This window comes from Lepisosteus oculatus, chromosome 4 (assembly GCF_040954835.1).
Source record: "Lepisosteus oculatus isolate fLepOcu1 chromosome 4, fLepOcu1.hap2, whole genome shotgun sequence".
NCBI classification, from domain to species: domain Eukaryota; kingdom Metazoa; phylum Chordata; class Actinopteri; order Semionotiformes; family Lepisosteidae; genus Lepisosteus; species Lepisosteus oculatus.
The window spans coordinates 33,941,185-33,958,262 of NC_090699.1; the positions used below are offsets into that span (position 1 = coordinate 33,941,185).

At 34.1% G+C, this 17,078-nt stretch overlaps 2 protein-coding genes across 3 annotated transcripts in view; both read right to left on the reverse strand.

Annotated features, from left to right (window-relative positions):
• Window positions 1–4,261, reverse strand: part of ret (ret proto-oncogene receptor tyrosine kinase) — a 44,593-nt gene extending 40,332 nt beyond the window's left edge. For both annotated transcript variants that reach the window (XM_069189118.1, XM_069189117.1), the window contains exon 1: window positions 3,925–4,261. In XM_069189118.1, coding sequence (XP_069045219.1) covers window positions 3,925–3,982 — 58 coding nt within the window. In that variant the 5' untranslated portion in view covers window positions 3,983–4,261. The remainder of the gene's footprint in view (window positions 1–3,924) is intronic.
• Window positions 4,262–12,953: 8,692 nt separating this feature from the next.
• The window catches only part of LOC102697613 (heparan-alpha-glucosaminide N-acetyltransferase), a 108,298-nt gene continuing 104,173 nt past the window's right edge, over window positions 12,954–17,078 (reverse strand). The window contains exons 17-18 of the mRNA XM_069187835.1: window positions 15,111–15,223; window positions 12,954–13,726 (exon numbers count right to left, since the gene is read on the reverse strand). Coding sequence (XP_069043936.1) covers window positions 13,545–13,726; window positions 15,111–15,223 — 295 coding nt within the window. The 3' untranslated portion in view covers window positions 12,954–13,544. The remainder of the gene's footprint in view (window positions 13,727–15,110; window positions 15,224–17,078) is intronic.

Here is a 17,078-nt window from a genome sequence, read left to right on the forward strand (position 1 = left end):
CCTAGCTTTTTCAAGCACACATTTAATGAGCGTGTAATTTGCTCAGTACAGGCACAAAAGTGGTACCTAATGTTTTCTTAACATTAGTATGTGATGCAAAACACACAAGCCTGGTCATTTCCTATGGGACAAAGCAAAATATTACACTATTTGAAACAGAATACATACTCACACAATGCACACAAGCATTGGCCTTTAATTCTTTGACAATTTAACTGGGAGAAAGCATAGTTTTCATTTTTTACTGGGACCATCTGTACTGTAGCAGTATTATGACCACTGAACAGTTTTATCACAAACCATAAACCAAAAAAAAGGTTGAAGAAATTAAGAATTTTGGAAGATCATTAGAATATCATTATTATAAAAAAGGATAAGCCGTTATATTTTGAATTACATCTACTTGCTTTTTCATTTTAGAGAGAAACAAACTGAAAATAAGCCATTTACTACTGCAACAAACTTTCACATTAATTTGTAAATGAAATACGCCAATTCTATACCAACCAAGATGCATCTTCCAGCAAAGCTCAGCAAGAAGCATTCGTATACAAGACCCTTCCTAAAAGTATTGTAATACACCAATGTTGAGACTTCTATTATTCAAATCTCAGTGTAGAATTTCTCTTAACAATTCTTCAAAATGTCTGTTCAAGGTTTTGATCAATTTAAGATGATACCATTATTTCCAATTATTACAACTGATTCCTTAAAAGGCTAAGTTATGTATGTCCACATCATTGAAGAACAGCATACAAGACAAGTACACAATTCTGGAGTATTTGTTATTAGAAACAAAATATAGGATGGATTATATACAACGTACTAAAGAAAAGCTTATTTCTGACTGTTTGACTAGAAAGCTTGACTAGAAGTCTTATAAAATATTCTTCGAGTACAGATATAAAATTAACCACAAACACTTCAAATTTATTTGTAATCATTATAGTATCATGAATTGATTCTTGTCAATTAGAACACTCTCCGCCCACATTGCACTTAATGAACAAAATGTCTTTTTCAGTATATCTAGCTAGAAGGTAAAGGAAATCCTGTGAAGTCCATAGCAACTTGACCTAATGGATAAAAAAGACTAGTGATTTGAATTTTTTTACTAAAAAGAGAAAGAGATATTTAATTCTTATGTGGGAAATTTGGATTTTATTTTTTGTATAGTTCCAAGTCCTTCTTAAATACTGTTATATTTCTCGAACAATTACCGAAACATAAAAAATAAGACAGAATAAGACATTCACAGAAATGAATAAAAAAGTATTTTGCAGGTCATGATTGAATTGCATTTCCAGAAAATGTGGGGTTCCCTTGCAAACACTCCCAGTCCTAGTTGTGTCTTTTTTGTTCTACTTGTGTGGAGAGCTTGCCAGTCCTGCCACGTGCTATAACTGCCACGAGCATGGAAGACAGTTTCGTATCAAAAGGTGAAATTTACCGCACAAGGGATATAACATGCAGGCAGTGATTCTTCTAACCAAGGGCAGTCTTCATAAGTTAATTAAAGTAAGAAACAAAATAAAACGGTCACAAACGGCGGGATACTTGCAGAGCCCAAGCACCCTAGTAAGCAAACTGTTGGTAACAAAGAAAAATCTTTTCACTTTTTAAAAGCTTGTTACTCATTAATGCTAATTTTAGAAGTACAAGAAATTATGGTTGCAGCAGCATATTGGTTTTATGCTAAAAATACAAACTGTGTATGTAATTTCTAAGTGGAACTCCTGTCTTTTGTCCCTGCAATCAGGTTTGGATGTACAGCATAGCCCATCCTACATTTCATACAATCCTGAGTGAAGACAAAGTCTTTCAATATGAAATGACTGGGTATCCTACAGCTGGAGAAAATGCATTTGAAATGCATTTTAAGTTGAAAGGTTCAGAGACTGTGTATGGCGTCCTCCTACTGGTATACCGATTTACAAGTGTGTACAGGTATGACTGTTCTTCTTGTGTACCATGATTGTGCTGTTTGTCTTAGAGAAACTACAAAAAGTGTATTGCAATGTGCTTTTTAAAATGATTTTAAAAACAATTAAACAAATAATCAGTCTTTCTGAATGGTTAAAATGTTATATACTGTATCTAATAGTTATTGGTATTTCCTATAACCTGCAGTACATTGTGCTTCTCCATGGTTCTCCATTGATCAGATTTCTCAGTTTTTCAACTGCACGTTCAAATTAAAACGAAATGTTTAAATGTAAGACCAAGACAGGGGTCTTTGAGGAGAAAAGACACATTATTTTGTCCTACAAGAAAATAATAACCTCATGAACCTTAAACAGTAATGCATTGTGTTCAGTGATCACTTTGAAGACAATGTTAAATATTTCCTTTGTTCTTTTCTCCTGATTGTGACCTTAATTTAACTTCCAACAAACATGGAAAAGTATGTACTGTAGTAATAGGAAACAACATCAGCTCTGCTTGCATGTCCTTTTTTAGGAATTGGTGTAGAACGTAGCATGTATTTGATTTTGATGCTGAGGTCTCATTTATCACCCCTATGCATCAATGTCTGGTCAATGCTTCAGTAGTTGATTCAAAATTGGTAACTTTTTTTACATTAGAATATCATTAGATCACTGCAATTTAACTTGATATCCTGTAAATTACTGTTCATTTAAATATTCAGAATTGGAATCTAAGTTCAGTATGGATTCTTTTGCAATTCTCAATTACTAAATAAATAGGAAACAGAGTGAACACATGATCACTATGGTTTTTAATAGCTAATGGAACTTCTGAAATTAAAGATAGTGTTATTACTTTTATGATAACTACTGTATTATCACTTAAAATGTAATCATCTCAAACAATAAAAAAGTGGCATTGCAAATGGTTCTTTCCTGGAATTATGAGTTACAAATGTATAGTGTTTTCTTAATGCTTTCTCCTTAATAGTGAAGAAAATGTATTTGTAACTTGATTCTTATGGGCGCTGCTGCTTAAATGATTTTAACAGTGATCAGAGTGCTTTCTTCTTTTTTTTTTTTACACTTGAGACAATTGTGACTAATACAGACCCAGCTTTTACACATTTCTAAATGTTGCTAAAAGGCTGTGACTCGGTTACGTTTGTCAAAATTCATTAGCAATGCGTTTACAAAATACCCGGAAGCTTTTGGTTATCAGACCTTTAAGAGCATTATAGATGTGTTATAAAACTTCTGGCTGTATGTTTTTTAGAAGCCGGTAGTTGGAGGGTTTTATATCCATTGTTATGAATTTCACAAAATACCGAGCTGGCAAGTGGTCCCTACAGCAGCAGCGTTATTATGTTTTTCCTGGGATACGATTGCAAAAAATATTTCCACAACATCTCCTGGATGCTGAGGAACAAATTTGCAGTGCCGCACTTTTCTGTACTAAGTTGCAACTTTTTTGGTGTTGCCAACTAGTTATTTGGTTAGCTGGGAAGCTACACTTACAACTTTAAGTCAGAACAAAAACATTCGGTAATCTAATTATTTCAACATGACCACAGTGTACAGTAGACTACACTCAAAACACCAATAACAAGAAAGATTTGTATGATATCGCCAAAATTCATTTAAAAATATTTTTTTTGTCGTTTTTCTTGTCAAAACTAGTCTATAAAGCTTTAGCTTTTGGCTTTGTATGTAATTACGTTTAGCTCTTATCTTAATTGTTTATTATAGACAGGCATCGAGATATAATAAATAGTATTTAAACTAGTTAACTGCTCTGCAATGGACGCATGGACGTATTTTTGAGATTATTTTACAGGTGCACTTACTGTATGAATTAACAAGCATGGGTGCAACTTCTTCACAGTTACAAAAATGCAATAAATAAGCAACTGATCAAATATCCAGCTTTAAAAGACTTGTCACGATTACCTCATACGATAATGCACACCAAATACACAAAGGGAATAAATCTTACCTTTGCAAACAAGCAGAAAGAACAAAGTCCTGCCACTGAAACAGAACGCTCCCCCCATAGTTGTGTTATTGATATTTTAAATCCTACAGCTTAGCAGTTCATAAGCAGTTCCTTTTAAAGTAAATTATTTGAAATATGTTTAAAGGCGTCAGGTTTTGTGTTAGGAAGCAAGACGAAAAATAGAAACAGTCCTTAACCTGGCTGTCCCATTGCCGTCGATAGGTTGGGCACTGCTACTGTATGTTCACTGCTTCGCGAACTGAAAGAGATGCAGGGGGAGGTTCAAACGGAGCTGATGTTGAGAGGTATTTTTCCGGTCCTGCTGGTGGAGCCCTGAGTGAGCGATTGGATCAAGTAATGGATGAGCGTGAGGGAGAGAGATTGTGAGATTGAGATGGTGAAGCGAGGACAAAAAGGCGACAGGACCCCTGTCTTTTTAACTCATTAATGAAGTTAGAGCGAAGTTCAAGAAGTTATTTTTTAAACGGTTGTACGTATACTATTGATACAGAAACATATTTTATTTTTTGGAGGATCGAATTAAGGTGACTCAAGATAATTAAAGCGATTTTTCGTATCTTAGCATACTGTATACAGGTATAAAAACACGTGCTTTGAATAGAGTGTCGTCTTTTTTTGGTCTTCCACCCATTAAAAACACAAAGTCGTAACCTAAGTACAAGATCCTACAATAAGATCTCGTGATTAAATCCCAAAAGAAACTATCAATTTAATCGAACTCTGTATCTTTCTATTTCTGCAAACAGCTGCAATATAGTAAAGTATCTTAAACATACTTATGTACTGTAGTTATATGAAAGCCTTCAATGAGACCGGATCAGAAACATGGATCGGAAACATTTTTAGATTGAAAAGTGAAAACATGTCTTGACTGCGCTGCTAGCATTCTGAGCAACATACAGTATGTTGTCATACAGGCAGCTCATTGCTGGAATTGGCAGTAAATATTCTGAATGACGTCACACGTGAAATTAAGCAATGGGTAGCTGAAAATGGTACTTTATAGCTGAAAATGCCATACACTGAGGTATGGCACATGCCTGATAAGTTCTCCTGAACAGCTTGATGAGTTCCTCTTTACTCTTTTCTCAGTGCAGCAGCTACTGTAACTGAATGTAGGAGGATGCTGTTAGGAACAGGCTCCCAAAGGGAACCCATGCTCAGTGCTGCTGGCATCAGGTTTGTTATGCAAAGGAATAGAAATTACAACATGTAAATGAGTAATTTAGCCAAACCATGTCCAAGTACACATTTGTGAGAGACGTTTAGCTTGGGTCAATTACAGCAGTGGGTGACTACTATGTGGCCATTACAGAGGACATAGATAAGTGGCAACTGCAGAGCATGTCAACAGTCATGTTTTACCTTCAACCAGAAGCAGTTTTGCTGTCTTCACTTAACAAGTCAAGTTACACTTTGAAAACTGTGACCCAGAGTCAGCTCTAGAGTTTGTTAATGGTTCAGCCAAGTATGCCTCAAGCATACTTGTTCATTTACAGCCTCTGGGTGGAGGAAGGATAACGGCCCTTGTACATTCACCATCACACATTTTCTTGGAGGGCAGGGAACTTTAATGTAATTTTTCATACATTCCTTTATAGAATGACAACAACTTCCATGTTTTCTCATGCAGGAAGAGGAACCATGGACTAGAACCCGTTGATGGAAGAGAAAAAGATGGGTGGATAACTTAGCACTTACAATGTCAGGATGGTTAAATGATGCTTTGATGTATTCAAATTTATTCACATTTCAAAATCTATTCAAATTTCATAATGTAGGACACTTTAAATGTGCTCTTTGCATTATTAATGATATTTTGACAAGTAGCTTTTCTTCAGGACTGTGCCCACTACATAAACTACTAGTTAATTCAACTGGCAAACTCCAGAGAGTCACAGATCAACATTTACCTAACCTTCCTTAGTTGCAAATGTCAATTTTGCATACCCTGAAGTATTATTTTCACTTCAGAATCAATATATCCTTAAAAGGTGTTTACTCTCTGTATGTGAGTACTGAAAATGTTTGATATTGTTAAATCCCAATAGTTTTGAAATAAAGCTTTTACTGAAACATATTCCAGGATGTTGTACAATGCTTAGATAGATTTTTTGAATCCTTCCTGAAACTACTTTCAAAAGAATTATAGGAATTCTTGGAAAGTGTCTTCATCCCACAGGTTCAGTTTTAAAGTGATACTGAGAGCTTCAAGCTTTGGTTACAACATTGTCTGCTCCTTTCCAAGAATTTCATTTGAGGCTCTGAATATAAAAAGCCATTTCAGAGAACAGTTACATGGTTGTCAGTAAAACAGTTCTGATCTTCAGCTTATAAAGTGTTTTGGAAGCCCTCCAGATAAGGAATGATTGATCTAAGTGTAATAATACATTTTGAAGGGACAAAACAAAAGGACAAGCCAGTTATAGATAAACAAATTAAATAAATAAGTTTGTGTAGGAAAAGAAGTATACTGAAATTATGCTCAGGGATCAAAGTTTCAAACCTAATGCAAAATTGCATATCTGGAAGACATCCAAAAAGAGTATGATGGGAAGTACTGTATGTGATCAATCATCATATGCCATCTTATATAAATCAATATAGCAGGGCATTTCTCAGAGTCATCAAGAATATGCTTTGTGAAACTGTGAAGTCTTATGTCTATTTTGTTTTAGCATATAGAACTGGAATGCACCTAATCTGCCTTAGAGGCATATTTAGTAGAAACACTAAATGTCTAAACTCAACATAAAACATTTCAACAGTGATAGACAACAACTTAACTGATGACCAAGGCCTTACAACTGAATGATTACAGAAAGCTACAAAGGTTTCAGATTATGACTGAAGATCTTTTATAATAAACAAGTTTTCTATCCCATTATCACATAGAGTCTACACAATACAGGAATGATGTGCAGTGGGCTTAAAATTCTTGTTAACAGAATGTTACCATCCTTTAAGAATGAAAAATGACATCTGCTTGAAGGTTTCTCACCAGTAAAAGAGTTCTGACACAAGCACACAGAAGTGTACACTAAAGTTAGAGAATCATCTTAAATAATTTGAAGCACTTTCCTAGACAGAGGAACAGTGTTGATTTACAAATAAAACTGAATGAGAAAAAAAAAATCTTTCAATTTCTATTTCAACCAAGCTATTGGTACAAAAGTTTGAAGAAAAGTTTATATTCAGGTTTGCTTTGCAAACATTTAGAATTCTTTTCAGTTTCAATCTAGCATTCTGGCAGTATCCTATAGACGATATATCATTCCCTATATAGGGAATGAGTTAAACAATGTATAGATGTGTGAATGAGGCTTATGTTTCAAAAATGATCAATATTTAAAAATCTAATTTGAATCCAGGACCACATGCTGTTCAATGTAAATCAATATGGGCCAGGATATTTGATAGCAGCCTGGCATTAAATAGGGTTTTATTCTTCTCCTGGTGGACAGGACCAGGAATTTGCAAAAGGATTTCTGAGTTAATTTTTTTTGTTGATAGCTTTGTGCACATCATTGGAACCCTGGTGTTAATTTTTTTTGTTGATAGCTTTGTGCACATCATTGGAACCCTGGTGTTTAAGTGTCCATTTTCTGTAGTCCCAATGAATCTGTTTTGACAGAAGTTCAACCATCAATGCTTAAATGTCTTTGAAGAGATCTATTTTTGGGCTTGCCCCCTTCACTTCTCTATGGAATGCCAGTGTTTAATCCCATGGAGAGACAGCCGCAGGATCCACCCAGATACTCTCAGGGTGCTGTCAAAACAAAACACATTTAATAGGCATGCTGTATATTATTAGACAAGTGTCTGGTTGCAGAAAGTAATGTAAATAAATTATCCTCCACGTACAGATGACCAAAATTTTATTTTTCCAAAACTGAGTTTTTCCCCTTAGGACAACTCTTTGACTCTGATCATGTGTTGCTTATGGCACCATGAGCTTGTTTTAGAATCCTAGCTCCAGAGGTGGATCTCAATAAACATTTAAAGTCCCCTGCATTTTTAACATACTGGTTTTATAGGCACGTTTCGTCACAATGTTGATAATCATACCTAAAAGATTATTTTATCTTTTGATGTAATCTGAATGTTTATTTTTGAAATCACACAACTCTTTTGCGATTGTCAATTGCAAGGTCAATGAGCAGTTTCACAACGTAGAATACTGTAGGACAGTATTAAGAATCTCATTTGCTTTGAAAATGATAAATACATGATATATATAGAGAAAGAGATATACTTTACAGTTGCAAGAAAAAGTTTGTGAACCCTTTGGAATTGCCTGGATTTCTGCATTAATTACTGTTATAATTTGTGTGTTATTAGTTTAAGCAGATTGTGTTTGTCTATTATTGTGACTTAGTTGAAGATCAGACCACATTTTTATGAGTAATTAATGCAGAAATCCAGGTAATTCCAAAGGGTTCACAAACTTTTTCTTGCAACTGTATATATATATTTGACTTAAAACACTGCATCTAATATAATGGATATACTGGTATATACCTTTATATGTAGTGTACGAACTCTTACATTCACATCTATGGATGTTTTCATACTGCATTGCATACTATATAAGAAAACATTACTAAATTAAATAGTTTAACGAAGTTGAACAGTCACTTTAGGTAGTTTTTTAGCACTGTCCAGTTTATACTCCAAGAACTGCCCAATCCTTAAATAAATGTATAAACATCTGAAGTTAATTCAGAAAGAATTAAAAGAAGAAATTGGAAATTCCTCCTTGTCCTTCTGCACCCTTGTATTCTGTTTACTGTCTAATCTTGGCTCAAAGTAGAAAATGTAGGAAATCAGATTTGGAGCCTTTAGTTAAAATCAAACACAATCCGATTTATTAGAAACTGGGGCAAACCAGAAGCTAATGGATGGTTTTGAATAATGAGTTTTGATAAGAAAAAAAAGAGAGCAAACAGTCAAAGTCTGCACTGAAGTAAAAAAAATAAAGTACTTGAAATGATAAATGCTACACCACTTATCTGAAGTACAGTAAAAGTGTTGTAGTTTGTATCTGTTACCAAGTACTTGCTTGCTGCATGGCCATTTCTAGCAAACCATTGATATTGTCTGAAATATTGATTTCTGTGATCTCAATAGATCACGACCGTTCTTTCCATTCTCCTAAAATGACTAATTCAGTAAGAGAAATTCCTACTGAGTCAAATTTATAGTTATTGGATGAAAAACAACATTGACCACAGTGACAAAGATAAGCAAGTTACTTAGACATTATGATGACTTATACCTGTATTTCCTTTAAAGTATGTTCCCCCTAGCACCCTTTGAATGGACTTTAATGTTTTAATTTAATCTCTGTTGCAGATCTCACAATTCACGCTCTAGGAACATTCATAGAAGAATTCCTGCCTCATTGGCCAAGCCTTATAATAAGGCATTTAAATTTAGAACAACTAAAGAATCATAAGCAGTAGATAACCAAGGCAATATAAATAACCAAGGTTGTTCTATTTGTTTTATATTGAATTCTGGTACACATTTAATAGAACAATACACACACTGCACTGATTGTTTCTGAACTGATTGAACTGAAAGTTCAATTCTTTGATGGTCCAGTCTGGTTAACTATTCTTGGCTGCAAATGAAAATTAAAGTAATATTTCAGGGACAAACATAAAGTAATTCCAATTAATCTGAGCCAAGTGGAAAAGTACTTAACTCACCCAACTCATAGCTGTTTTCATTTCATTTCTGCTTTCTCTTCCTTGTCACTGCATCACAGCTGGTGCTTGGGGAATTTAATCATTTGTTGCCCAAATTACTAACAGGCAATATATGGACACACAAAAGTTAAAAAAATAAAACAATTCAAAGTATCATGACTGAAACAACACTTTAATGGGCACAGTGGAAACCTAGAAACCTTTTCCATGTTGCTTACCTGAATGTTGAGAAATTCATTGTGGTTACACAAAGAAGTTGATCTGTAAAGACTTGTAATCATAAATGTAAATAGCAAAACCTCAGTGCTTCACCCCTGTAGTTCCAAGACATGATAGCAGATTTGGTTTGGAACAGTTGCCAGAAATTGATTTTTGCTTGGCTAATGCCTCTTAGATGGACCTGACATGAATTTCAAATGATTCACACAACAAATAACTTACAAAATTAAATAAATCACAGAACATCTGCAGTATTCGATATTTTAAAACTGAAGAACAGAGAACAAAATGAATTTAATTTGCTTCTTTCGGCATACACACACATATCTGAATGAGTGTAGAACTATTCTTCTTAATGTTACTTAAGATAAAATCTAACAGGGTTTGTAGCTTTTGAGTCAAGAAATTCTCTAAAGTCTTTATTTTCAGGAAAACTGAAATTGTGTCTTTTGACTTCTCAAACTCTCTCATGAAGATATTTGTGTCCGAAATATGAAAGGCTCTCTTTTTAATACCAGAATGAGGTGTTGTGAAATTGCAACATTTAGCTCACTAGGAATTACAACACCCAAGATATGGCATATTGAAATATTTACTGTAAATGTTTTAGTTACAGTTAATTCGGCTGAACCTGCTTGGCTGAGGGCTAAGCTCCTGGCCACAGGACGAGGAGGCTGGGACCCCCATGCTGAGTGAGGAGTGACTGAGGGGCAGCTGCAGAGTTGGAGATGGGATGGAGGAGGGATGTGAAAGATGTCTGTGAGTAAGAGAAGGGGATTAAATGCAGTATTTCTATTTTTGTGTGATGTAATAACATCAGGGTTGATCACATATTATTGACTGCTTGAATTTGGCTGTTGTCATCCCTCCTGCACTTTCTTTATAAACTCCATTTAACATTTAACACAAATTAGAGTAGTTGCTTTACAACATACAGTGCAGAATGTAGGTCCTGTATAAATTAATGTTTGTTACTGAAAAACCCATAAAAGGAACAGGGTATCTGTTTTAGTTTTATAACAAAAGCAAGGACTAGATGATGAGACATATTGCAAGAAAATGAACATACTTACATAGCTTTATTATAATAACCTTATTAACATTACAAAAATGAACTTTTATTCATCCACTTTTTGTACCAAGACATAATAAAATGTAAGTTTATACACTCCTATTATTATTATTTAAAAGCTGTTCTTCGTGTCTTTCAGGAGAATTTGACAAAATATTAAATTTGACATTATAGAGCACAGTGCCTCTCTTAACGGTGCATACACCACAGCTCGATTGGCATTGATGCAAGTTAAGAGCCCTAATACAAAATATGTAATGGGGTTGGGGTGTTTTACAGTTTTTGGAATTATATTTGGTTTTATTTATCATTTATAATTTTTAGTATGCACAATTTTGATTTCAACAGTTATTTTCTTATTTTAAAAGTTGCTTCTCCTCTAAGGGTCATTGAGGAACACAGATAGAAGTTAATTGGATTATTGATAAAAGTGCATCCTTATAACAGCTGTTGTTTGTGCTATCAGAATGGCCACCTTTTCTCTTTTGCTGTCTGCGTGCCTCTCTACAGGGCACAAGAACCATACATTTTAGAAAGAAAAAAGAGAGTGATCCAGGCACACTTCCGCACAGCACATCAGAGGAATTGAGGGCTGCTAGCCTTTTGAACTCTCACTTCATGTGTTTTTCATAGAAGACCAGTGGGTATCCTTTAATGGACCTGGGATGCTTTGGATCTGAGGAGCTGAGTATTTGAACTGACGTAAGTAGTTTTGAAGCTGCTGTATTTCCCTCTCCACTCTTGCCCTCATTGGTGCACAATGCATTTTTGCATCTTATGGAATTGTAAGGCAAACTTTCTTTCTGTTTTTGCTGTTGACAGATCAAAGTATTTTTATGTAAAGATTGGTGTGATTCCTCTTAAGACATTATTAATCACCTGATTTTTTGTTGGTGAATTATGGTTGTCTCGTTTGCTCAGTTCCCATAATAAGATCTTCTTTCCAGACGAAAGGCCCAGTGGAGCTGCTATACTGTATGTAAGCTTACAACGATTCATATGATTGCATTTTCAGGGGTTGCAGCTCCTTAAATTAATTTATAGATTCTTCTAGTTGTCCAAAGTACAGTACTATGGTCAGTATTTAATTATATATTTAACCTATATTCAGGTATATTGAACCTTGCTTGTTTGTAAAGGCCCCATGTGTGGTATGGAGATAATGCTCATTTGTAAGCAGAACCCAATAAAACTCAATGAGTGGTCTGGGATTGATAGAGGTCTCAAAAGCAGATGGTACTCCAATTTATGTATTACTTCAAAGGAAGACCCTAAGACAACACTTTAACAATGGAAAATCTAAGTAGTGGAACCATTTATTTTAATTTCTTAAATACGTTTTCAGAACATTGACTCACTCACTCATTTGATGTACTGTAAGTGAAGAATTGGGGGTTTTAAATGTTCACACAAGTAAAAGCTCAGAGCCCTTGGATTTAGATGGAGAACCATAAATTACACCTTTCAGTCTGCAGGTGTTATCAATTTAGTAATACAGCATTAGAATACAGGAAAAAATACAGACAAGCATTGTAGGTTCAAAACATTGTACTCATCATTCGCTTGTATTATATAAAACATTATTTTAAAGATAACATCCAGAACAGCTCCTGATATTAAGTTTTATCTTTATAATAATATAAAACTAATAAAAATGAGGCTGAGATGTATTATGTAACATTCAAATGACTCTTAATCAACAGCACTGAAGAGCTAAAGTTGAAACCAATAATTTGTGCAAAATTCTGTAATTTCAAACTCATTCTAAAACTGGTTTATAAAACAGTCATATACTGCATGTACACTTAAAAGTATTCTTATGTACTGTAAACATCTTGATAAGATACAATGCTTTTCCATTCCAAAAACATAAAAAATATGAGTAAATCATGGAAACTAATTCACCTATATGTTTTGTAGATGTCTTACTTTATGTTGAATACATACTGTATACAGTAGCTTTTCTTGTCAGATTGATTTGTCAAATTAATTAACTTAAATGTTATATTTATCAATATTTGCATATTTACATAAAACTACAAATACTAATGTATCACGTAACTAATAAAACTATTGGTGTTTACATACAGTATCTAGGTTCAACTAGGAAGTTGTGGAATAAGAATATTTTCAGGTCTTATACAGTATGTGTGCACCACGATTAGTTACAGTTTTTCCAGATAACTAGTTTAATGGCGAGAAGTCTCAACTGTGTCTTTAAGGAGAAGTGGCAGCTTTAATAAAGCAAGCGGTCCCTTCAGATACATTATTCTAGGGTTAGTTACATAACGTGTATTGATTTTTTCTGTAGAATTAAAGTGAAGGAATAAGACACAAGCCAAATGCCATCTGATCATATCACTCACCAGTGGATTTATGGAAGAAAACAGGAAATTTTTGACTAAACTTTCTCTGATTTATTTTCTTGACCTTAAATTTAATAAAGTTAAATACATTAATTAAACTTTTCAGTCAAAATTATTTTACTTAATTATTATAAATACAAATGATTGTGTTCTTGCTTAGTTTTTCTGCTTGTCTAGGCCATAGCCATTGTCATTTGGTTTCCAATGATGTCACAGTGTCCAAGTCAGTCATACTTTCAGAAAGAACTTGTGTCTGTACAGAAAATAGGCAATGAAGACCCACAGACCAGTCCCCACAAGATCTTGGAAAAGCTGGGCGCCATGACTCTCTTCAAACTTCAGAGCCCAGCTGAAGGGAAAGTAGGTGCCCAAAAGGGAATGGCCTACATACACAAAGATGGAGTTCATCCCTGCCGAGACAGTAGAATCACAACAATACATTAATCAAAACATAAAAACAGCACAATAATTCCTTTACTATACTATTTTGAAAAAAATAAGTTTAATAGTTTTCTTGAACCTACAGTACTGCTTTAAAGCCTTTTATTACTTAGTATATACAGTAGGGTGCTAAAATACCATTGTCACTGGGACTATTTTGTTTAGACTTTTAATTTTTTATAACTTTTCTGTCTTCTTAAAACTAACATTAAAGGTCTGATTTGTTCGCCATTTCCTATAATTAACATATTTCAAAATCTTAAATAAACATAAGGCAATTAAGAAGACCAACTACTTAACATTTTGAGAATTGCAATGTTTGTAAATAGTCTTGACTCACAAAACATTTATTTTGCACAAGATACCGATATATATTTAAAACAACCGAACTTTGTGACAGATGGAAAAATAACTGACCAATATTGTATAGACTAGTTCTGAAATAGTCATTTTAAAGTAGCTGATATAATGTAGATTTACAAATACAGTACCGTAAAGAAATGTAAACGATTAAATGAAGCTTCTGAGAAACCTGTAAGTTTATTATATAATTTTGGTTCTACTCTGTTATTTTGGTTTTGTAAAGTCATGTTTGTGAATGTTTAGTTTATTATTATTTAGATAGAAATAAAATAGAAAGTCTTCTATTCATTTACAGCTGCGTATTTTCAGGAAAGATAGCATTTCCAGCTACTACTGCTCTTTAACTCTGTCCTTTTGTGAAGGAGAACTTCAGAATTTTATGTCTAGTACTACTGTACATGGGCTCATGAATCAAAACTGCTGCTCAATGTGGCATGACATAAGGTGCAGCTGCTTGTGGAAATAAGCCCAATCAGAGCTGGGCTGCAGCCACATGAATAAATTGAGATCAATTCAAAGTTCATTTATGATTAGATTCCAGAATGGAAAAGTTATTAAATTAAACTACAAGATATTGCCCTAAAACATTTTTATTTATATTACTCCAAAAAGATATACTCTATATATTTTAATATACAAGAGTACAGTATATTGTCATGAGAATATTCAAAGCAAAGTAGAATATTTTCGAAGGAATAAAGACACAGATAATGATATATGAAATATTTGAGCACTGAGTTTGTTTGAATCTAGAGCTGTATTTGAATATTTGGAAACGGAATGCTTGTTTCTTAAAGACTTTTTGACAGCACATTAAATGGACAAATGGATTAGTCCTATTCTGCCTTGATTCCATTACATTTTTACACACTGTATCAATATTTTTCATTTGATCAAAATTGAATTATGCATTGTTGTTAAATCTTAAGAGCTAGATCTTATTAGATTATAACAAGTAAAGAACAAGACACCCTCTTTTCCCGACCATACCTGGGAAAATGAAAGGCTGACCACCCCACCAGCCTTTGACATCAATTACATAGTACATCAATCCATATAGGATGAAAGAGAAACAGCCCATGCAAGTGATGTACGAAAAAGACCTGTAAGAAGAAAAAAAAGTGGTTATAGGACTTACTTCTGTTCTAAAGATTTGTGTTGCCTACTTTCTTACTTCTAAGTGTTTACTTCAACTACCTATTGTTTTATACTGTACATTATCATGCTTATGACTCAGAAAAGAAGATTTAACAATGCCATAACATAACATCTTAGTAGGACACATACATCATGGTCCATATTAATATTAATTTTGCTTTACAGTCAAGAAATGTGCATTTAAAATACTGATATTTATGTTAATGATGAGTAAAATATATGTTTTCAGTTTTTGCAAAGGAATAAAGAAACAGATCATGATAGATGAAATATTTGAGCACTGAGTATGTTTGAATCTAGAGTGCTGTATTTGAATATTTGTAAGCTGAATGCTTGTTTCTCAAATACTTTTTGACAGAACATTAAATGGACAAATCATCATCATTAAAACAGCATGTTTTATGTTAAACCCAGTGTTTTCAAGAGACCGTAAGCATTGGGACACCTTCACATTAAGGAAACTCCAGGGTATAAAAGTCAGAATTTTGTTACATACAGTATCTATATGAAGCAATAACAGTGTGACCCTTGTAGCCCACTAAACTCTTTTTGTTACCATTTGAAGTGCTTTGGCAAGTCATACTGCAGCCACTTTAAGTTCCTTCATTCCTGAAGTGCTCAGATTTTTTTTGTATTCTGCTTCAGCATGTAAAATACAGGCTCAATTGGATTTAGATCTGGAAATTGATGAAGCCAGTCTAAAATGTCCTAACTTTTTTCTCCTCATGATCGCCTTGTTTTGCATTGGTCATAAGTTTGGGTAATTGTCCTGCTGCACTGTGAGACATTTATTTCTACTTAAGCCGACATTTTCTATTAACATCAGAATTTATTTGTGCTGCCACCATCATTTACATCATCATGAGTGTCCAGGCCATTACTTAGCTTCACCATGCCTCAGAATTAACTCCGTTGTACAAAAATCCAGGAGAATTCTGGGCAGCTTAGACCAAAATATCCCTTTGCCAAAATGATGGAAAGATTAAAGTGTGGTAAAAGAAAGGAACTGCCCATGTTCCATTCCATTGAGCACCACCTCTTCTGTTAAGCATGGTGGGGGTAATGTCAACATGGTGGCATTAGTGGGATGTGTAGTACTTTCTTATGGGACAACCAATGACATTGTAGCATGTCAAGATAGCACTATATGAGTTAAAATTTCACATCTGCAGAAATCTATAAATGTATAATGTGTATCAAATTTAAATTTTTAAAAAATAATTTCCAATATTGTACTGTACCATTCTGTTTGAAAAATGATTCAATGAATGATAGAAAAGCAAAAGGAAAGAAATGAATGTTATGATAATTAATAAAAAGTCAAAAATGTAAATGTGAATAAAACCTCTGTCATGTGCTCCAATACTGTTGTAAAGAACTATAAAGTTTAACAATAGGAGATATTCGTTCATAATTTTTCATAATTAGGTCGGTCAATAGGGAGACTTGGGAGAAGTATGCTACTTGGCAGAGAGCAGCAGACTCTGCAGGGAGTTAATTACTTTTGAAATTCTGGACAATGATTTATGCTCAGGAGCTTAATAACCAGCGCATGATGAACTGCTCATAAAAAAGCAACCTGGAGCAGGCAGGGGTGGGGGTGTGTGGACATTGACTGTGTTTTGTTATTCCCGTTGTACAAGCATGATTAGAAAACAGTAAATGACCCATGGACAAAGGCATGCCTGGATATTGAAGGGATCTAGTCATGCACACATGAACTAATGAGGAAGCTATAATGATCCTGCTGATGGCACAAGGGTTGCTAGACATAAAGACATGACCAATTTGCATTATTAA